Raw genomic sequence first — 17406 nt, 5'->3', positions numbered from 1 at the left:
TATTGCCTCATTTAGATGAGCCATGCTAATTGACTCCTACACAAAAAGACTGAGGGCTGTAATAAAATCAAAAGGTGCTTCAACAAAGTATTAGTTTAAGGGTGTGCACACCTATGCAACCAGGTTTTTGTAAGGTTTTTATTTTTCCCCCTCAAAGAATTGTTTGTTTTTCAATTGAATTGTTCACAATATAAGTCACATTAAAAGTGGAAAAGTTTGTGACATGATTTATCACAAAAATTATCACAAAAACCTAGCATTTTAACAGGGGTGTGTAGACTTTTTATATCCACTGTACAGGTTTTTCAGCCAAAGGGGGCAACACTAGCTATTGAAGCTATGGGTCTACTTTCTTCTTCCATACTATGAGATTTCTTTTGATTTTGGTAAATAAATGATTGCATAGTATGGTCTTTAAGTGTTATTTGTTAAATGAGTTTACCTTTATCTGTGAGTAGTGTTGAAGTGAATAGTACATATCCATATGGCCAAATATGTGATTTTTTTTTTATACAACATTCCATTCGGTATGCTTATTATTTACATGAATGTACAGCTCTGGAAAAATTAAGATACCACTGCACCTTTTTCTTTGCTTTCCCAAAAAGTCGAAAATGTTTTGAGTGAGGAACAGAAGGGTAAAAATTCAGACACCACTGCAAATCGAACGTTTCGGTTCCTCACTCAAAACCTTCCTTTTCAACTTTTTTGGAAAGGAAAAAAAGGTGCAGTGCTATAAGGGATAGATAAAGCCTTTGACATCTTTTCATATCCATCCCCTGACTTCAACTTTGTCTCATTGATCTTTTAAAAGTACCTTTCTGCCCATAGTAGATTCTTTGGTTTGAATTGCACTACTAAGCAGTGGAGTCCTCCATATAATCAGGCGCTTTTATTCTGAACTAATCAAAGTCTCTACAAATGATCACAGATGGAAGCCAATTGATTGATTTGGAAGGTGGTTTGTTTTACCTCAGCAAGTTTGCAATAGCAATTCTAAGGGGGTGTGTTCACTTATCCCAATAGGGTATTGTACTGTTTTAATTTTAACTAATTCTTTTTATAAATTCACTTGTTGCTGGTTACATTTTGTATATTAAGCTAAGAAAAATCCAGATTTTATGTGTTTTCATTTCAGACAGCAAAAGATTGACATTTTGATAATAAGTGCTTACTTTCTATATCCACTGTATATTCTATATTACGGGATATTCTGTTATGTAATGAACCAACACTGAATCGTAGGAACTTAACTACAAGCTGTGTAGAAATTGAATCGAAGAGAGCTCAGTGCTGCTTACCTGAGATGCTCGTTGGTACACGTTCATAGGTAGGTGTCTGCAATGACTTCCTTTGTGTCGGAAAAAAAGGCTGAACATGTTAGTTGTGGCCAAATTGTCACAAAAAATGGATGACGAATGGAGAAGCATCATCCACACCAACTAAAGCCAGCCCACAGCTGTGGGGTCAAAAGTGCAAATGAAGAACTAGTGTTTCAATCAAAAAAAGTTTCAAAAGCAAAACAAAGATGCACTGCAAGCACTATTTTCAGAATCTCATAAAGAAGTACATGGTTATAAGACCAAAGACACTAATAAAGTCTCTGTACTCAAATTACATTTCCTAGTATGTACTGTAACAAGGGCCGGCTCCAGGCATAAGCAACACAAGTGGTGACAGGGCCCCCGTCCGTTAGGGGGCCTCTGACTGATAGGGAGCCCTGGCTTATAGAAGAGAGGGGGCCCCAAATCAGATTTTGCTCAGGGTCCCCAAATGACTCTAGACTTTATATTTTACTGTAAACTTTATATTTATTTAAAAAGATATATACTAGAGGTCTGCAGATATCTGTAACTTAATGATGCACTTAGTGTCCTCCATCTGGCTTAGAATGAATTGTAGAGACTGCCACCCATATTCTGTGGGCAGTGATTGTCCCCTATCCTCCTTGAGACTTCATATATATAACACAGTTATTTACCACACAAGGGGTGGAAAGGTTGTCTAGCAGTTGGCGGCACGGGGCCAGTAAATGAAAGGTTGCAGGTTCTACTCCATTTGTAGATAATGTGAAAACCCATGTCGTTTTGTACCTGAGTGAGACAATTAACCCAAATTGCTCCAAGGTTGTGGGTATAAATAAGAATGTGTTCTTAGTATACTTCCCTAGTAAAAATTTACAGTAAAAAATGTGTAATGAATAAACCATGTTTGGAAGCATATAATGGTGAGCTTTCCCATTCTCTTCTACATTTTCTTGTCGCAATTTTCTTCCCTGTCCCTCAAAATCTTTAGATTTAAAAGACGTAACAAAAGCACATTTTTTGTTCCATGTGTTTAGTAACAAATAGTTTAAACAGACAAACAGCAATTCTCACACACGAGTAAAACCAGAAATATTTAATAGAAAATAAAGTTACGTTAAAAATCCCCTGTGACCACACAAACAGAACAAGGCTGTCTAATCTACATTCATGATGGGGCTGGGAGGAGAGCGCTGACCAGGAGGAAGGAAGGGGAGATCTGGGTGGGGATGCAAGAAAGGACCATGAGGAAGGAAATGTGTATATCCGTCTGTCTGAGCATGACTCTGTTATTGTCTTCCCTGGCAGCAGGACAGGCGACGCAGGGCCAGATAGAGTAAGGGATTTAAAATACAGCTCAGTGATGCTATTGCTATAGTTGCGTTATTCACCTCCCAGAGAGTTCTCACTTTGTCACAGTCGCTTCCTTGTGGTGTGAGTAGGGTCACTGCGAGCTGGATGTGGTAGGGCAGAAAGCAAACCATGAACACCACAACCGTAGCCAGGATCTTCCTACGGACCTTCAGGCTGCCGACCTTTGACCCTACACGTCTGTTCTTCCTCTCCTCCAAGTTCACCCCAAAGCCCTCTTTAACATCAGCACTCACAGTCCTCACCCCCTCTGTTATCGCCACTCTCGCCCTTCGTTCCCTGGTGTGGATGTGTCTGGCTCCCCTGACCTTCTGCAGATGCAGAACGAGTCCCCCATAGCTGACCAGAATTAAGGCGAGAGCTATGAAGAACACCACCACGCCCAGGCAGTGTGGATTGTTGAACCCTTGTCTGTTTCCATTCTCCAGCATGTCAAAGCAGCTCCCTCCTTGTATTTCCTCTTCTCCGATTGTATGTAACAGGCTGGCACACACCACCGTTGCCACGGTTACCCAGGTGGTGAGGCAGAGTACCCAGCAGCCTGTAGTCGTGGTGAGGGGCGTGAGAAAGGCAGGGTGGGGCCGGACCTACAAACACAACATTTGAAGAAAGATTTGTGGGGTGAATTAAGTAGTGTAATTGATTTTTTTTACTTTTACTGATCAATCAAAACAACCCAATTTGTTTTGAAGCCTTGTTGTGCGAGTCCGTACCACTGTGGCGTAGCGCGTCACACTGGTCCAGAGAAGCATCAGCATGTTACAGTAGAGGTTGATGTAGAACACTGTTAGCATGGTTTCCACAGTAATCTTACACACCAGATCCTCCCCAGACCACACCTGACAATTCAGGTAGTACATCATGCGGAATAGGAAGCTGAGGCACAGCAGTAGGTCAGAGGTTACTGTGTTAAAGTTCAAGATGAGGGTGGGGGTCCACTCCGATCTCCAGAGGTCACGCAGTGTCAGGCTATTGCCAAGAGAACCCAAGAGCATGAGGGTCAGGTAGAGCCAGGGCTTGATTTGTGTATAGAAGAGATTAGGATATAGCCAGCACTGTCTGGAAGAGGAAGGAGAGGAGCTGGGGAAAAGGAGGGTTGGGAGGAGAGGGAGGGGAAGAGGTGAGGGAGGAGAAGAAATCATATTGGTGAGTGTGCTGTGTGATTGTATGATTGAGTGCTGTGTGATCGGGTGGTTGTGTGCTGGGTGATTGTGTGCCGTGTGCTGTGTGATTGGGTGGTTGTGTGCTGGGTGATTGTGTGCCGTGTGCTGTGTGATTGGGTGGTTGTGTGCTGGGTGATTGTGTGTGTGTGTGTGTGTGTGTGTGTGTTTTGCTATACTTGTGGGAACCAGGAATCCAGTGACCCATGGCAAGTTAGGCGGAGGGAGGACATTTTCTGTAACTCAAAAGAGTTAGTGGTTAAATTTTGACTGCAGTTTTTTTTCTAGGTTAGTTTAAGCTGAGTTTCAGTGTTAAGTGTTAGTGATAACAGGATTTTTTATGGGAATACATTTTGTTCAGAATTAACCAATCACATTCAAACTCATGTTAAATAGAAGTCATTACACACCTGCCATCATTTAAAGTGACTCTGATTAATCACAAATAAAGTTCAGCTCTTCTAGTAGGAGTTTCCTAACATTTTCTTAGTTGCATCTCAGAGCAAAAGCCATCGTCCGCAGAGAGCTTCCAAAGCATCAGAGGGATATCATTGTTGATAGATATCAGTCAGGAGAAGGGTAAAAAAGAATTTCCAAAGCATTAGATATACCATGGAACACAGTGAAGGCTGTCATCATCAAGTGGAGAAAATATGGCACAACAGAGACATGAGAACTGGACGTCTCTCCAAAAGGTATAACAAGACGAGGAGAAAACTGGTCAGGGAGGCTTCCAAGAGTCCTACAGCAACATTAAAGGAACTGCAAGAATTTCTGGCAAGTACTGGCTGTGTGCTACATGTGACAACAATCTCCCGTATTCTTCATATGTATGGGCTATGGGGTAGGGTGGCAAGACGGAAGCCTTTTCTTACAAAGAAAAACATCAAGTCCCCCAAAAGCACGTGGGAAAATGTGTTATGGTCTGATGAAACCAAGGTTGAACTTTTTGGCCATAATTCCAAAAGGTATGTTTGGCACAAAAACAGCACTGCACATCACCTAAAGAACACCATACCCACAGTGAAGCATGGTGGTGGCAGCATCATGCTTTGGGGCTGTTTTTCTTCAGCTGGAACCAGGGCCTTAGTCAGGGTGGAGGGAATTATGAACAGTTCGAAATACCAGACAATTTTGGCACAAAACCTTCAGGCGTCCATTAGGAAGATGAAGAGGAAGTTCACCTTTCAGCACGACAACGACCCAAAGCACACATCCAAATCCACAAAAGCATGGCTTCACCAGAAGAAGATTCTTGTTTTGGAATGGCCCAGCCAGAGCCCAGACCTGAATTCTATTGAACATTTGTGGGGTGATCTGAAGGGGGCTGTGCAAAGGAGATCTGACAGATTTGGAGCACTTTTGCAAAAAAGAGTGGACAAATATTGCCATGTAATGATGTGCCATGCTAATAGATTCCTACCCAAAAAGACTGAGTGCTATAATAAAACCAAAAGGTGCTTCAAGAAAGTATACGTTTAAGGGTATGCACACCTATGCAACCAGGTTATTGTGTTTTTTTATTTTTCCCTCACAAAGGTTTCAGTATGTTTTTCAATTGAATTGTTCACGTTATAGGTAACATTGTCTCATTCTTCACAAGAACCTAGCATTATAACAGGGGTGTGTAGACTTTTTATATCCATTGTATATGAGTGTCAGAGCCCTCATCGATCTGCAAAGATTTCCATTAGTCAATAACAGATCTTTCTGCTTCCTCTTTGGGACTTCTGCTATATGGGCAACCAGTAGTACTGCTTTTGACTGAATGTTAACTAGACAAAAACTTAAAACTGCTTTAGTCTCTCCAAGTCTTCACAAGTATAGTAAAACAGGCATGTGTGTGTGTTAGTACACTCATTGCATTGACTGCAACATAGGGGCCAAAAGGGAAGGAGCATTCACTGATATGATTGTCTTGACCGGATGAAAATGCCTGGGACAGATTACTTTGGAACAGTGTTTTCCCTCCCTAATGTGGAGGAATAAAGGAAGCAGATTTACAATAACACAGTGCATCCGATCCAGTGTGACACTTTAACTTCCTCATGTGTATTACTAATCAAGACTTTCCTACTGTAGACGCTGGGTTAGAATTTACTAACATACTAGCTAATTTCCTAACATCAGCTAGCTAGTTATTTTAAATGTATTAACAAACAACAGCTCAAACAAAACAATAAACACACATTGTAAGAACCTACAGTGGAAGCAAAGGTGGAAGTCATACCTGAGTTGATCACTGCTGTTATCACTGGGCCAGTAATTGGCGGAAAACGGTTGTTGTTTTTTATTAAAGGTTGTTAGCTGCATCTTTGATTAGTTTAAGGTATGAACACTTCCTTTCTCCTTTGTCAGTGTCTCTATCTGTGGGTCAGTCTGACGGCTACAACCTGCCCGCTCTCATTGCTCTCTCTTTCTATGAGATTTCCCTTCTATGCAGGTAATAATTTTTTTCTTCAAAGATAATCTGCATACAACATATACTTTGCCCAAAACCGCTCTTTCTGGTTCCTCTTTGCTACTTCTGCACATACATTGCAATGTACCATATTCATGAACATTTTGTAATTATATTCAGGCAACTAAAAGTAGTGCTTTCGGTACCAAAATTACCATCTTTACCCTGGTTTAGTGGTCCAAAACCAACTGACTGCAACAGGTTGAGCTCCTGGTCAATCAGTTATATCTACCTGGTATGTATTTAGCTAGTGCGACAGGGAGAGACGGGAACAGACACAGAGAGTTTGTTCATGGCCCCGGCGGGCGTGAATAAACGGTGAGGGGCGGGGGCTGAGGGACAAGTCACACCCCTTTTAAGTGGAGGCAGCGTCAACTCGTAGGCAGCCTCCCGGTGGGGGTTTGGGAGGAATGGGCGTTGGTGGTGTCCACTTCGGCAGCTGCTCCGGCACCCTCCGTCTCAGTCTTCCTCTTCAATCTACCGGGCCTTCTCTTGTCCGCCTCCCTTTGTTTCGGCCTCCACCCCGAGCTGCCTTACAGGCCTCCTCTGACAGCGTCTGAAGGGGAGGCAGGTGTGTGGTGGCAGGGCTGGCCCAGCTGGTAGCTTCCGGAGTCTTTCTCTTGGTGGCACTGGTGCTACGCTGAATTGTGGGGCAGGGGTTTATTTGCCCTGCACTAGTGGTAGCTGTCTTTAACAGGTACTTGTAGTGTACAATATTTACTAGACACTGTTACTGTCGCTGTCTGTACTTTCTACCTGAAGTGTATTTAGATATAGGTAGCTGCCTGTCTTCCTGTAAAAAAGTATCTGACATTGTAGGCTCCCAGCTAGTATGGGGTCAATATAATGCCCCGTTGAGCAAATATTGGCTTCCAAAAGCCAATCGTTATACAATACCTGGTTTATTCATAGCATGTTGCTACTGTCTCACTGAATGTTTAACATGTTCATCGTGTGGGATGACAGAAATACTTAGATATTTCCCCAAACCTGTAAAGTGGACTTACCTGGCAGACGTTTATCACATGTACCTACTCTATTCGTATATTTTATTTGTAAGGAATAGCAGAAGCTATAAGCTACAGATTTGTCTTCTGCATCATACGCTAGGGAAAATACACTACAAAAAAAGTAACATTTTCATCCATACCTTTACTTTTTTTTGCTGGACAGCGTAAGCGGAGCCGGCCTAGAAGAGCAAATATCTCTTACTGAGTGACTGACTAACTGAGTACCCCTTGTTAAATAGCATTGTGGGTAGAGACGCGGCCTACGGAAAAGCAGGTCCCGCGTTCGCCTCCCGTCACTGATAAAACATTATGCCTCAGGATGTGTTCAGGACAGACAAAAGCTTCGCTAGCTACAACCTTCTGTAGCTACATAATTGGAGGCCTAGAATAAAACCGTTCTGGTGGATTATACCGACACCCAGCAGATCTATACCTTGGTGGCATAGTGGTTAAAGACACATCCTTTCACATGGTCAACCCGGGTTTGAATCTCGGGAGGGCAACAACGATCAATGCTTTTTTTTGCGGGCCGGCTGAACTAGGCTTGCTTGGTTTCTTGTTTATATTTAATAATTACAATAGACTCAGAACATCCATTTTAGTATTTTCTCTGTAAATATTTTATATGTGAAGATGGAGATTTATGACAAAAGGTTATACAGCTGTTTATTAACTCTTATATGACCAGATACATGGTTAGGAAACATACTGCCGTAGATTTGGTATACAGTATACTATGGACCTCAGTGTGTGTCTGAAAAGAAAGGAGAGTACCTCATGACCGGTGCTGTTTTTTTTAACTTTCAGTAGCTCTCATGCATAAAGTTTGAAGACCCCTGCAAAACCTTTGAGTTATTTCTTCTGTCCAGAGGATGGCGCCCTTTAGTGGCTATTCCTCATACCAAGCTTTTCAATGCTCATCAGGCTCTTAGCTTGAGCAGCTTGAACTTGGGGGTTGGCTCAACCAAATCAGAGAGTGTTTTCTGTATATTTCACTGACGTTAACTACTGACGGGTGACAAATTAAAGGAAAAACCAACATGAAGTGTCTCAGTAAGGTTCTGTGCTACTAGCCACCAGAACCGTTTCAATTCGCCTTGGCATAGGTTCTATGAGTCTCTGGAACTCTACTGGAGGGATTGAACACCATTCTTCCAAAAGATATTCCCTCATATTGGGTGTTTGGTTGAAATGGCGGTGGAGAGCACAGTTTGACACGTCGGCCCAAAATGTCCCGTAGGTGTTCAGTTGTGTTGAGATCGGGTTGACTGTGGAGGCAGTAGCATATGACTTACATAATTTTCATACTCATCAAACCGTTGTTGGGCGGAGAGTTTGGCCTTGGACCTGGGGTGGTGCTGGGGTTCCGAGTCCATGAAGTGGCCTGTGATGGATGAGCACTGCGGCAGTCAGGCCGAAGGACAGAGAAGAACAAGACAGGGCGTAGGCCCGCTGGGCCGATGGGCTCCCTCAAATGCATCTCGGGTCGTGTGTTAAATTGCCCATGGGAGCAGTTTTCTGTACGTACCTTATGCCGTCTATAGAGGGTCTCTCTAGTGGATAAGGAGGCTGTCATCTGGATATTGCTTCCTGTTCTGATGTATCATCCAGATCATGGTGCAGCGATGGGGGTTTGCTGGCGTGCCACATTTTCTTGACATGTTATGACGAGTCTGTGTAACGAGATGTTAGTGTTGTGTGGACTTGGCTTGCCTCCCCACTGACTGCCCACTGACTACCGCTGGTCGGGGGGCTGGGTTGAGAGGTGAAGGTTGTTGGGGGAAATGGGGGGGTCTAGAATGAGGATGGCTGGAGATGTAATATGTATTGTATGTATATATTTTGCTGCGTTTGCATCTGTCATTGAAATAATGTCTTGTAGAAATCAGTGGTCTCCATGGTTATTTATTTGTACACAAATGGAAATACACAAAAATATGCAGAGACGGTGAGCCCTGTGTTATAGCAACAAAAATAGATACACAAATGGAAATAAGACATACATTAATATAAACAATGACAATTGATAATAAGAAAATTGTATTATGGCCACTAAAACCTTTAACTTATGGGTCTGATCATTATTTATGACATGGGGTATCCAGAAGATGAAGCCCCCTGAAAATATTTAAATGTTTGACCCTCCCCCAAGCAAAATATATTTCACATCACAAAAATATTATGAATGATGAAATATTCTTGTAATTTCAATCATATATACTATAAAACTGTAGAATTGAAGAAAATACTAAAATTAATTATTTAGCACAAACATGTCAGCACTGTGTGCGTAAGTGTGCTCGTGAGTGTGCATAGATGCGTTTTAAGAAGGAATTTCTTCTTAAAAACGATTGTTGCACAAGTTGCATCACAAGTGTATTGCAAGAAACTGCTCAATAAAAAAACAAGTTTTGCAATCTTTTAATGTCTAAAAAGTTGGGAAAATGTCCATTAAAAGATTGCTATTATATTTATTTTGCTTTTTCTACAAAATGTTGTGCTATATAAAATGTAATTACCCTCCTTTGGGTGTGTAAAAACTGTACACCCTCCCCAAGACTGAAATGAAAAAAGCATGACCCACCGTGTCTCCTCATGTCCCTCCCTAAGATCCCTGTACCTTTAGTGAGACAACAAAGTTTAAGAAATAGGAATCAAGTGAAGAGAAAATAAACACAAATTATGTTGAGTTTAGTGGTTTTTGGGTAGCCCTTCACCCGTCTGTCTGGACATGACTCTCTCATTGTCGCCCCTGGCAGCAGGGCAGGTGACGCTGGGCCAGGTAGAGTAAGGGATGTAAAATACAACTCAGTGATGCTATTGCTATAGTTGTGTTATTCACCTTCCACCGAGTTTTCATTTTGTCACAGTCGCTTCCTTGTGGTGTGAGTAGGGTCACTGCACGCTGGATGTGGTAGGGCAGAAAGCAAACCATGAACACCACAACCGTAGCCAGGATCTTCCTACGGACCTTCAGGCTGCCGACCTTTGACCCTACACGTGTGTTCTTCCTCTCCTCCAAGTTCACCCCAAAGCCCTCTTTAACATCAGCACTCACAGTCCTCACCCCCTCTGTTATCGCCACACTCACCCTTCGTTCCCTGGTGTGGATGTGTCTGGCTCCGCTGACCTTCTGCAGATGCAGAACGAGTCCCCCATAGCTGGCCAGAATTAAGGTGAGAATCATGAAGAACACCACCACGCCCAGGCAGCGGGAGATTTTGAAATCTTGTGGTGTTTTATTCACTACTAGATCAAAGCACCTTCCTTTTGTTGTTTGTCTTCGTAACATCGCAGGTACCACACTGGCACACACCCCTGTTGCCACAGTTACCCAGGTGACGAGGCAGAGTGCCCAGCAGCCTGTAGTGGTGGTGAGGGGCGTGAGAAAGCAGGGGTGGGGCCGGACCTATAACCAAAACCAAATTTGAGGGCAAAATTGAGGGTTAAATTAAATAAGGTGAAAGCAATAACAATGAAACTTGTGAATCAAAGTAAACCAATTTTAAAATGTTCAGTTTTCATTTTGAAGCCTTGTTGTGCGAGTTCGTACCACGGTGGCGTAGCGCGTCACACTGGTCCAGAGAAGCATCAGCATGTTACAGTAGAGGTTGATGTAGAACACTGTTAGCATGGTTTGCACGGTAACCTGACACCACTTATCGTTCTGCAACCAGTCCTCACACTTCAGGTAGTACATCATCCGGAAGAGGAAGCTGACGCACAGCAGTAGGTCAGAGGCTACCATGTTAAAGTTCAGGATGACGGTAGGGGTCCACTTTGACCTCCATAGATCACGCAGGGTCAGACTATTGCTTAGGGAACCCAAGAGCATGAGGGTCAGGAAGAACCAGGGCAAGACGCATTTATATAAGTTGTCAGGATCTAGCCTACAGTCACTGGGATAGGAGTTGGGGGAGGGTAGATGGTGAGGGAAAAGAGAGAGGGTAGATGGTGGGGGAACAGAGAAAGAGAGGGTAGATGGTGGGGGAACAGAGAAAGAGAGGGTAGATGGTGGGGGAACCGAGAAAGAGAGGGTAGATGGTGGGGGAACAGAGAGAGAGAGGGTAGATGGTGGGGGAACCGAGAGAGGGTAGATGGTGGGGGAACAGAGAAAGAGAGGGTAGATGGTGGGGGAACAGAGAAAGAGAGGGTAGATGGTGGGGGAACAGAGAAAGAGAGGGTAGATGGTGGGGGAACAGAGAGAGAGAGGGTAGATGGTGGGGGAACAGAGAGAGAGAGGGTAGATGGTGGGGGAACAGAGAAAGAGAGGGTAGATGGTGGGGGAACCGAGAAAGAGAGGGTAGATGGTGGGGGAACAGAGAGAGAGAGGGTAGATGGTGGGGGAACCGAGAGAGGGTAGATGGTGGGGGAACAGAGAAAGAGAGGGTAGATGGTGGGGGAACAGAGAGAGAGAGGGTAGATGGTGGGGGAACAGAGAGAGAGAGGGTAGATGGTGGGGGAACAGAGAGAGAGAGGGTAGATGGTGGGGGAACAGAGAGAGAGAGGGTGGATGGTGAGGGAAAAGAGAGAGGGTAGATGGTGGGGGAACAGAGAGAGGGTAGATGGTGGGGGAACAGAGAAAGAGAGGGTAGATGGTGGGGGAACAGAGAGAAAGAGGGTAGATGGTGGGGGAACAGAGAGAGAGGGTAGATGGTGGGGGAACAGAGAAAGAGAGGGTAGATGGTGGGGGAACAGAGAGAAAGAGGGTAGATGGTGGGGGAACAGAGAGAGGGTAGATGGTGGGGGAACAGAGAGAGCGGGTAGATGGTGAGGGAAAAGAGAGAGGGTAGATGGTGGGGGAACAGAGAAAGAGAGGGTAGATGGTGGGGGAACAGAGAGAAAGAGGGTAGATGGTGGGGGAACAGAGAGAAAGAGGGTAGATGGTGGGGGAACAGAGAGAGCGGGTAGATGGTGAGGGAACAGAGAAAGAGAGGGTAGATGGTGGGGGAACAGAGAAAGAGAGGGTAGATGGTGGGGGAACAGAGAAAGAGAGGGTAGATGGTGGGGGAACAGAGAGAGAGAGGGTAGATGGTGGGGGAACAGAGAGAGAGAGGGTAGATGGTGGGGGAACAGAGAAAGAGAGGGTAGATGGTGGGGGAACCGAGAAAGAGAGGGTAGATGGTGGGGGAACAGAGAGAGAGAGGGTAGATGGTGGGGGAACAGAGAGAGAGAGGGTAGATGGTGGGGGAACAGAGAAAGAGAGGGTAGATGGTGGGGGAACAGAGAGAGAGAGGGTAGATGGTGGGGGAACAGAGAGAGAGAGGGTAGATGGTGGGGGAACAGAGAGAGAGAGGGTAGATGGTGGGGGAACAGAGAGAGAGAGGGTGGATGGTGAGGGAAAAGAGAGAGGGTAGATGGTGGGGGAACAGAGAGAGGGTAGATGGTGGGGGGAACAGAGAAAGAGAGGGTAGATGGTGGGGGAACAGAGAGAAAGAGGGTAGATGGTGGGGGAACAGAGAGAGAGGGTAGATGGTGGGGGAACAGAGAAAGAGAGGGTAGATGGTGGGGGAACAGAGAGAAAGAGGGTAGATGGTGGGGGAACAGAGAGAGGGTAGATGGTGGGGGAACAGAGAGAGCGGGTAGATGGTGAGGGAAAAGAGAGAGGGTAGATGGTGGGGGAACAGAGAAAGAGAGGGTAGATGGTGGGGGAACAGAGAGAAAGAGGGTAGATGGTGGGGGAACAGAGAGAAAGAGGGTAGATGGTGGGGGAACAGAGAGAGCGGGTAGATGGTGAGGGAAAAGAGAGAGGGTAGATGGTGGGGGAACAGAGAGAGAGAGGGTAGATGGTGGGGGAACAGAGAGAGAGAGGGTAGATGGTGAGGGAAAAGAGAGAGGGTAGATGGTGGGGGAACAGAGAGAGGGTAGATGGTGGGGGGAACAGAGAAAGAGAGGGTAGATGGTGGGGGAACAGAGAGAAAGAGGGTAGATGGTGGGGGAACAGAGAGAGAGGGTAGATGGTGGGGGAACAGAGAAAGAGAGGGTAGATGGTGGGGGAACAGAGAGAAAGAGGGTAGATGGTGGGGGAACAGAGAGAGGGTAGATGGTGGGGGAACAGAGAGAGGGTAGATGGTGGGGGAACAGAGAGAAAGAGGGTAGATGGTGGGGGAACAGAGAGAGAGGGTAGATGGTGGGGGAACAGAGAAAGAGAGGGTAGATGGTGGGGGAACAGAGAGAAAGAGGGTAGATGGTGGGGGAGACAGAGAGAAAGAGGGTAGATGGTGGGGGGAACAGAGAGAGCGGGTAGATGGTGAGGGAAAAGAGAGAGGGTAGATGGTGGGGGAACAGAGAAAGAGAGGGTAGATGGTGGGGGAACAGAGAGAAAGAGGGTAGATGGTGGGGGAACAGAGAGAAAGAGGGTAGATGGTGGGGGAACAGAGAGAGCGGGTAGATGGTGAGGGAAAAGAGAGAGGGTAGATGGTGGGGGAACAGAGAAAGAGAGGGTAGATGGTGGGGGAACAGAGAGAAAGAGGGTAGATGGTGGGGGAACAGAGAGAAAGAGGGTAGATGGTGGGGGGAACAGAGAGAGAGGGTAGATGGTGAGGGAAAAGAGAGAGGGTAGATGGTGGGGGAACCGAGAAAGAGAGGGTAGATGGTGGGGGAACAGAGAAAGAGAGGGTAGATGGTGGGGGAACAGAGAGAGAGAGGGTAGATGGTGGGGGAACAGAGAGAGAGAGGGTAGATGGTGGGGGAACAGAGAGAGAGAGGGTAGATGGTGGGGGAACAGAGAGAGAGAGGGTAGATGGTGAGGGAACAGAGAGAGCGGGTAGATGGTGAGGGAAAAGAGAGAGGGTAGATGGTGGGGGAACAGAGAAAGAGAGGGTAGATGGTGAGGGAAAAGAGAGAGGGTAGATGGTGGGGGGAACAGATAAAGAGAGGGTAGATGGTGAGGGTAGATGGTGGGGGAACAGAGAGAGGGTAGATGGTGGGGGAACAGAGAGAGAGAGGGTAGATGGTGAGGGAAAAGAGAGAGGGTAGATGGTGGGGGAACAGAGAGAGAGAGGGTAGATGATGAGGGAAAAGAGAGAGGGTAGATGGTGGGGAACAGAGAGAGGGTAGATGGTGGGGGAAAAGAGAGAGGGTAGATGGTGGGGGGAACAGAGAAAGAGAGGGTAGATGGTGGGGGAACAGAGAGAAAGAGGGTAGATGGTGGGGGAACAGAGAGAGAGGGTAGATGGTGGGGGAACAGAGAGAAAGAGGGTAGATGGTGGGGGAACAGAGAGAGGGTAGATGGTGGGGGAACAGAGAGAGGGTAGATGGTGGGGGAACAGAGAGAGCGGGTAGATGGTGAGGGAAAAGAGAGAGGGTAGATGGTGGGGGAACAGAGAAAGAGAGGGTAGATGGTGGGGGAACAGAGAGAAAGAGGGTAGATGGTGGGGGAACAGAGAGAAAGAGGGTAGATGGTGGGGGAACAGAGAGAAAGAGGGTAGATGGTGGGGGAACAGAGAGAAAGAGGGTAGATGGTGGGGGAACAGAGAGAAAGAGGGTAGATGGTGGGGGAACAGAGAGAGAGGGTAGATGGTGAGGGAAAAGAGAGAGGGTAGATGGTGGGGGAACAGAGAAAGAGAGGGTAGATGGTGGGGGAACCGAGAGAGGGTAGATGGTGAGGGAAAAGAGAGAGGGTAGATGGTGGGGGAACAGAGAGAAAGAGGGTAGATGGTGGGGGAACAGAGAGAAAGAGGGTAGATGGTGGGGGAACCGAGAAAGAGAGGGTAGATGGTGGGGGAACAGAGAGAGAGAGGGTAGATGGTGGGGGAACCGAGAGAGGGTAGATGGTGGGGGAACAGAGAAAGAGAGGGTAGATGGTGGGGGAACAGAGAAAGAAGAGGGTAGATGGTGGGGGAACAGAGAGAGAGAGGGTAGATGGTGGGGGAACAGAGAGAGAGGGTAGATGGTGGGGGAACAGAGAGAGAGAGGGTAGATGGTGAGGGAAAAGAGAGAGGGTAGATGGTGGGGGGAACAGAGAGAGGGTAGATGGTGGGGGAACAGAGAAAGAGAGGGTAGATGGTTGGGGGAACAGAGAGAAGAGAGGGTAGATGGTGGGGGAACAGAGAGAGAGGGTAGATGGTGGGGGAACAGAGAGACAGAGAGGGTAGATGGTGGGGGAACAGAGAGAAAGAGAGGGTAGATGGTGGGGGAACAGAGAGAAAGAGGGTAGATGGTGGGGGAACAGAGGAGAGCGGGTAGATGGTGAGGGAAAAGAGAGAGGGTAGATGGTGGGGGAACAGAGAGAGAGAGGGTAGATGGTTGGGGGAACAGAGAGAGAGAGGGTGGATTGGTGAGGGGAAAAGAGAGAGTGGTAGATGGTGGGGCCACAGAGAGAGGGTAGATGGTGGGGGGGAACAGAGAAAGAGAGGGTAGATGGTGGGGGAACAGAGAGAAAGAGGGTAGATGGTGGGGGGAACAGAGAGAGAGGGTAGTATGGTGGGGGAACAGAGAAAAAGAGGGTAGATGGTGGGGGAAACAGAGAGAAGAGGGTAGATGTGGGGGAACAGAGAGAAAGAGGGTAGATGGTGGGGGGAACAGAGAGAGCGGGTAGATGGTGAGGGAAAAGAGAGAGGGTAGATGGTGGGGGAACAGAGAAAGAGAGGGTAGATGGTGGGGGAACAGAGAGAGGGGGTAGATGGTGGGGAACAGAGAGAAAGGAGGTAGATGGTGGGGGAACAGAGAGAGAGCGGGTAGATGGTGAGGGAAAAGAGAGAGGGTAGATGGTGGGGGAACAGAGAGAGGGTAGATGGTGGGGGAACAGAGAGAGAGAGGGTAGATGGTGAGGGAAAAGAGAGAGGGTAGATGGTGGGGGAACAGAGAGAGGGTAGATGGTGGGGGAACAGAGAAAGAGAGGGTAGATGGTGGGGGAACAGAGAGAAAGAGGGTAGATGGTGGGGGAACAGAGAGAAAGAGGGTAGATGGTGGGGGAACAGAGAGAGAGAGGGTAGATGGTGGGGGAACAGAGAGAGAGGGTAGATGGTGGGGGAACAGAGAGAGGGGTAGATGGTGGGGGGAACAGAGAGAGCGGGTAGATGGTGGGGGAAAGAGAGAAGAGGGTAGATGGTGGGGGAACAGAGAGAAAGAGGGTAGATGGTGGGGGAACAGAGAAAGAGAGGGTAGATGGTGGGGGAACAGAGAGAAAGAGGGTAGATGGTGGGGGAACAGAGAGAAAGAGGGTAGATGGTGGGGGAACAGAGAGAGCGGGTAGATGGTGAGGGGAAAGAGAGAAGAGGGTAGATGGTGGGGGAACAGAGAGAGAGAGGGTAGATGGTGAGGGAACAGAGAGAAAGAGGGTAGATGGTGGGGGAACAGAGAGAAAGAGGGTAGATGGTGGGGGAACAGAGAGAGAGGGTAGATGGTGAGGGAAAAGAGAGAGGGTAGATGGTGGGGGAACAGAGAAAGAGAGGGTAGATCGTGGGGGAACAGAGAAAGAGAGGGTAGATGGTGGGGGAACAGAGAGAGAGAGGGTAGATGGTGGGGGAACAGAGAGAGAGAGGGTAGATGGTGGGGGAACAGAGAGAGAGAGGGTAGATGGTGGGGGAACAGAGAGAGAGAGGGTAGATGGTGAGGGAAAGAGAGAGGGTAGATGGTGGGGGAACAGAGAGAGAGAGGGTAGATGATGAGGGAAAAGAGAGAGGGTAGATGGTGGGGGAACAGAGAGAGGGTAGATGGTGGGGGAACAGAGAGAGGGTAGATGGTGGGGGAACAGAGAAAGAGAGGGTAGATGGTGGGGGAACAGAGAGAAAGAGGGTAGATGGTGGGGGAACAGAGAGAGAGGGTAGATGGTGGGGGAACAGAGAGAAAGAGGGTAGATGGTGGGGGAACAGAGAGAGGGTAGATGGTGGGGGAACAGAGAGAGCGGGTAGATGGTGAGGGAAAAGAGAGAGGGTAGATGGTGGGGGAACAGAGAAAGAGAGGGTAGATGGTGAGGGAAAAGAGGGTAGATGGTGGGGGAACAGATAAAGAGAGGGTAGATGGTGAGGGGTAGATGGTGGGGGAACAGAGAGAGGGTAGATGGTGGGGGAACAGAGAGAGAGAGGGTAGATGGTGGGGGAACAGAGAGAGAGAGGGTAGATGGTGAGGGAAAAGAGAGAGGGTAGATGGTGGGGGAA

General features: G+C 47.1%; 2 protein-coding genes across 22 annotated transcripts in view; one reads left to right on the top strand and one right to left on the bottom strand.

Annotated features, from left to right (window-relative positions):
* The window catches only part of caska (calcium/calmodulin-dependent serine protein kinase a), a 177585-nt gene that overhangs the window by 90416 nt on the left and 69763 nt on the right, over positions 1–17406 (top strand). The gene's annotated exons all lie outside the window — the stretch shown is intronic.
* Positions 2393–6439, bottom strand: gpr82 (G protein-coupled receptor 82). Of its 2 annotated transcripts, XM_010889967.5 has the most exons (4): positions 6066–6439; positions 4015–4071; positions 3389–3755; positions 2393–3262 (listed from the first exon to the last, which is right to left on the bottom strand). In XM_010889967.5, exons 2-4 carry the CDS (start codon positions 4041–4043, stop codon positions 2594–2596), a joined length of 1065 nt encoding a protein of 354 aa, XP_010888269.4. In that variant the 5' UTR covers positions 4044–4071; positions 6066–6439; the 3' UTR covers positions 2393–2593. The 2 variants fall into 2 exon arrangements, with proteins under 2 accessions (XP_010888269.4, XP_012994629.3); XM_013139175.3 differs by lacking the exons at positions 4015–4071; positions 6066–6439 and having other exon boundaries at positions 3389–3864.

The sequence above is a fragment of the Esox lucius genome, chromosome 20, assembly GCF_011004845.1.
Source record: "Esox lucius isolate fEsoLuc1 chromosome 20, fEsoLuc1.pri, whole genome shotgun sequence".
Taxonomy (NCBI): Eukaryota; Metazoa; Chordata; class Actinopteri; order Esociformes; family Esocidae; genus Esox; species Esox lucius.
Note: the sequence above shows the minus strand (reverse complement) of the source record. Positions and strands in the feature narration are given on the sequence as shown.

Bases quoted from the DNA above. Each gene is read 5' to 3' on its own strand.
- gpr82 (XM_013139175.3), bottom strand. From the start codon at position 3,817: ATGATTTCTTCTCCTCCCTCACCTCTTCCCCTCCCTCTCCTCCCAACC. The intron at 3,263-3,388 runs GTACGGACTCGC...TTGTGTTTGTAG, and splicing joins TGACGCGCTACGCCACAGTG to GTCCGGCCCCACCCTGCCTT.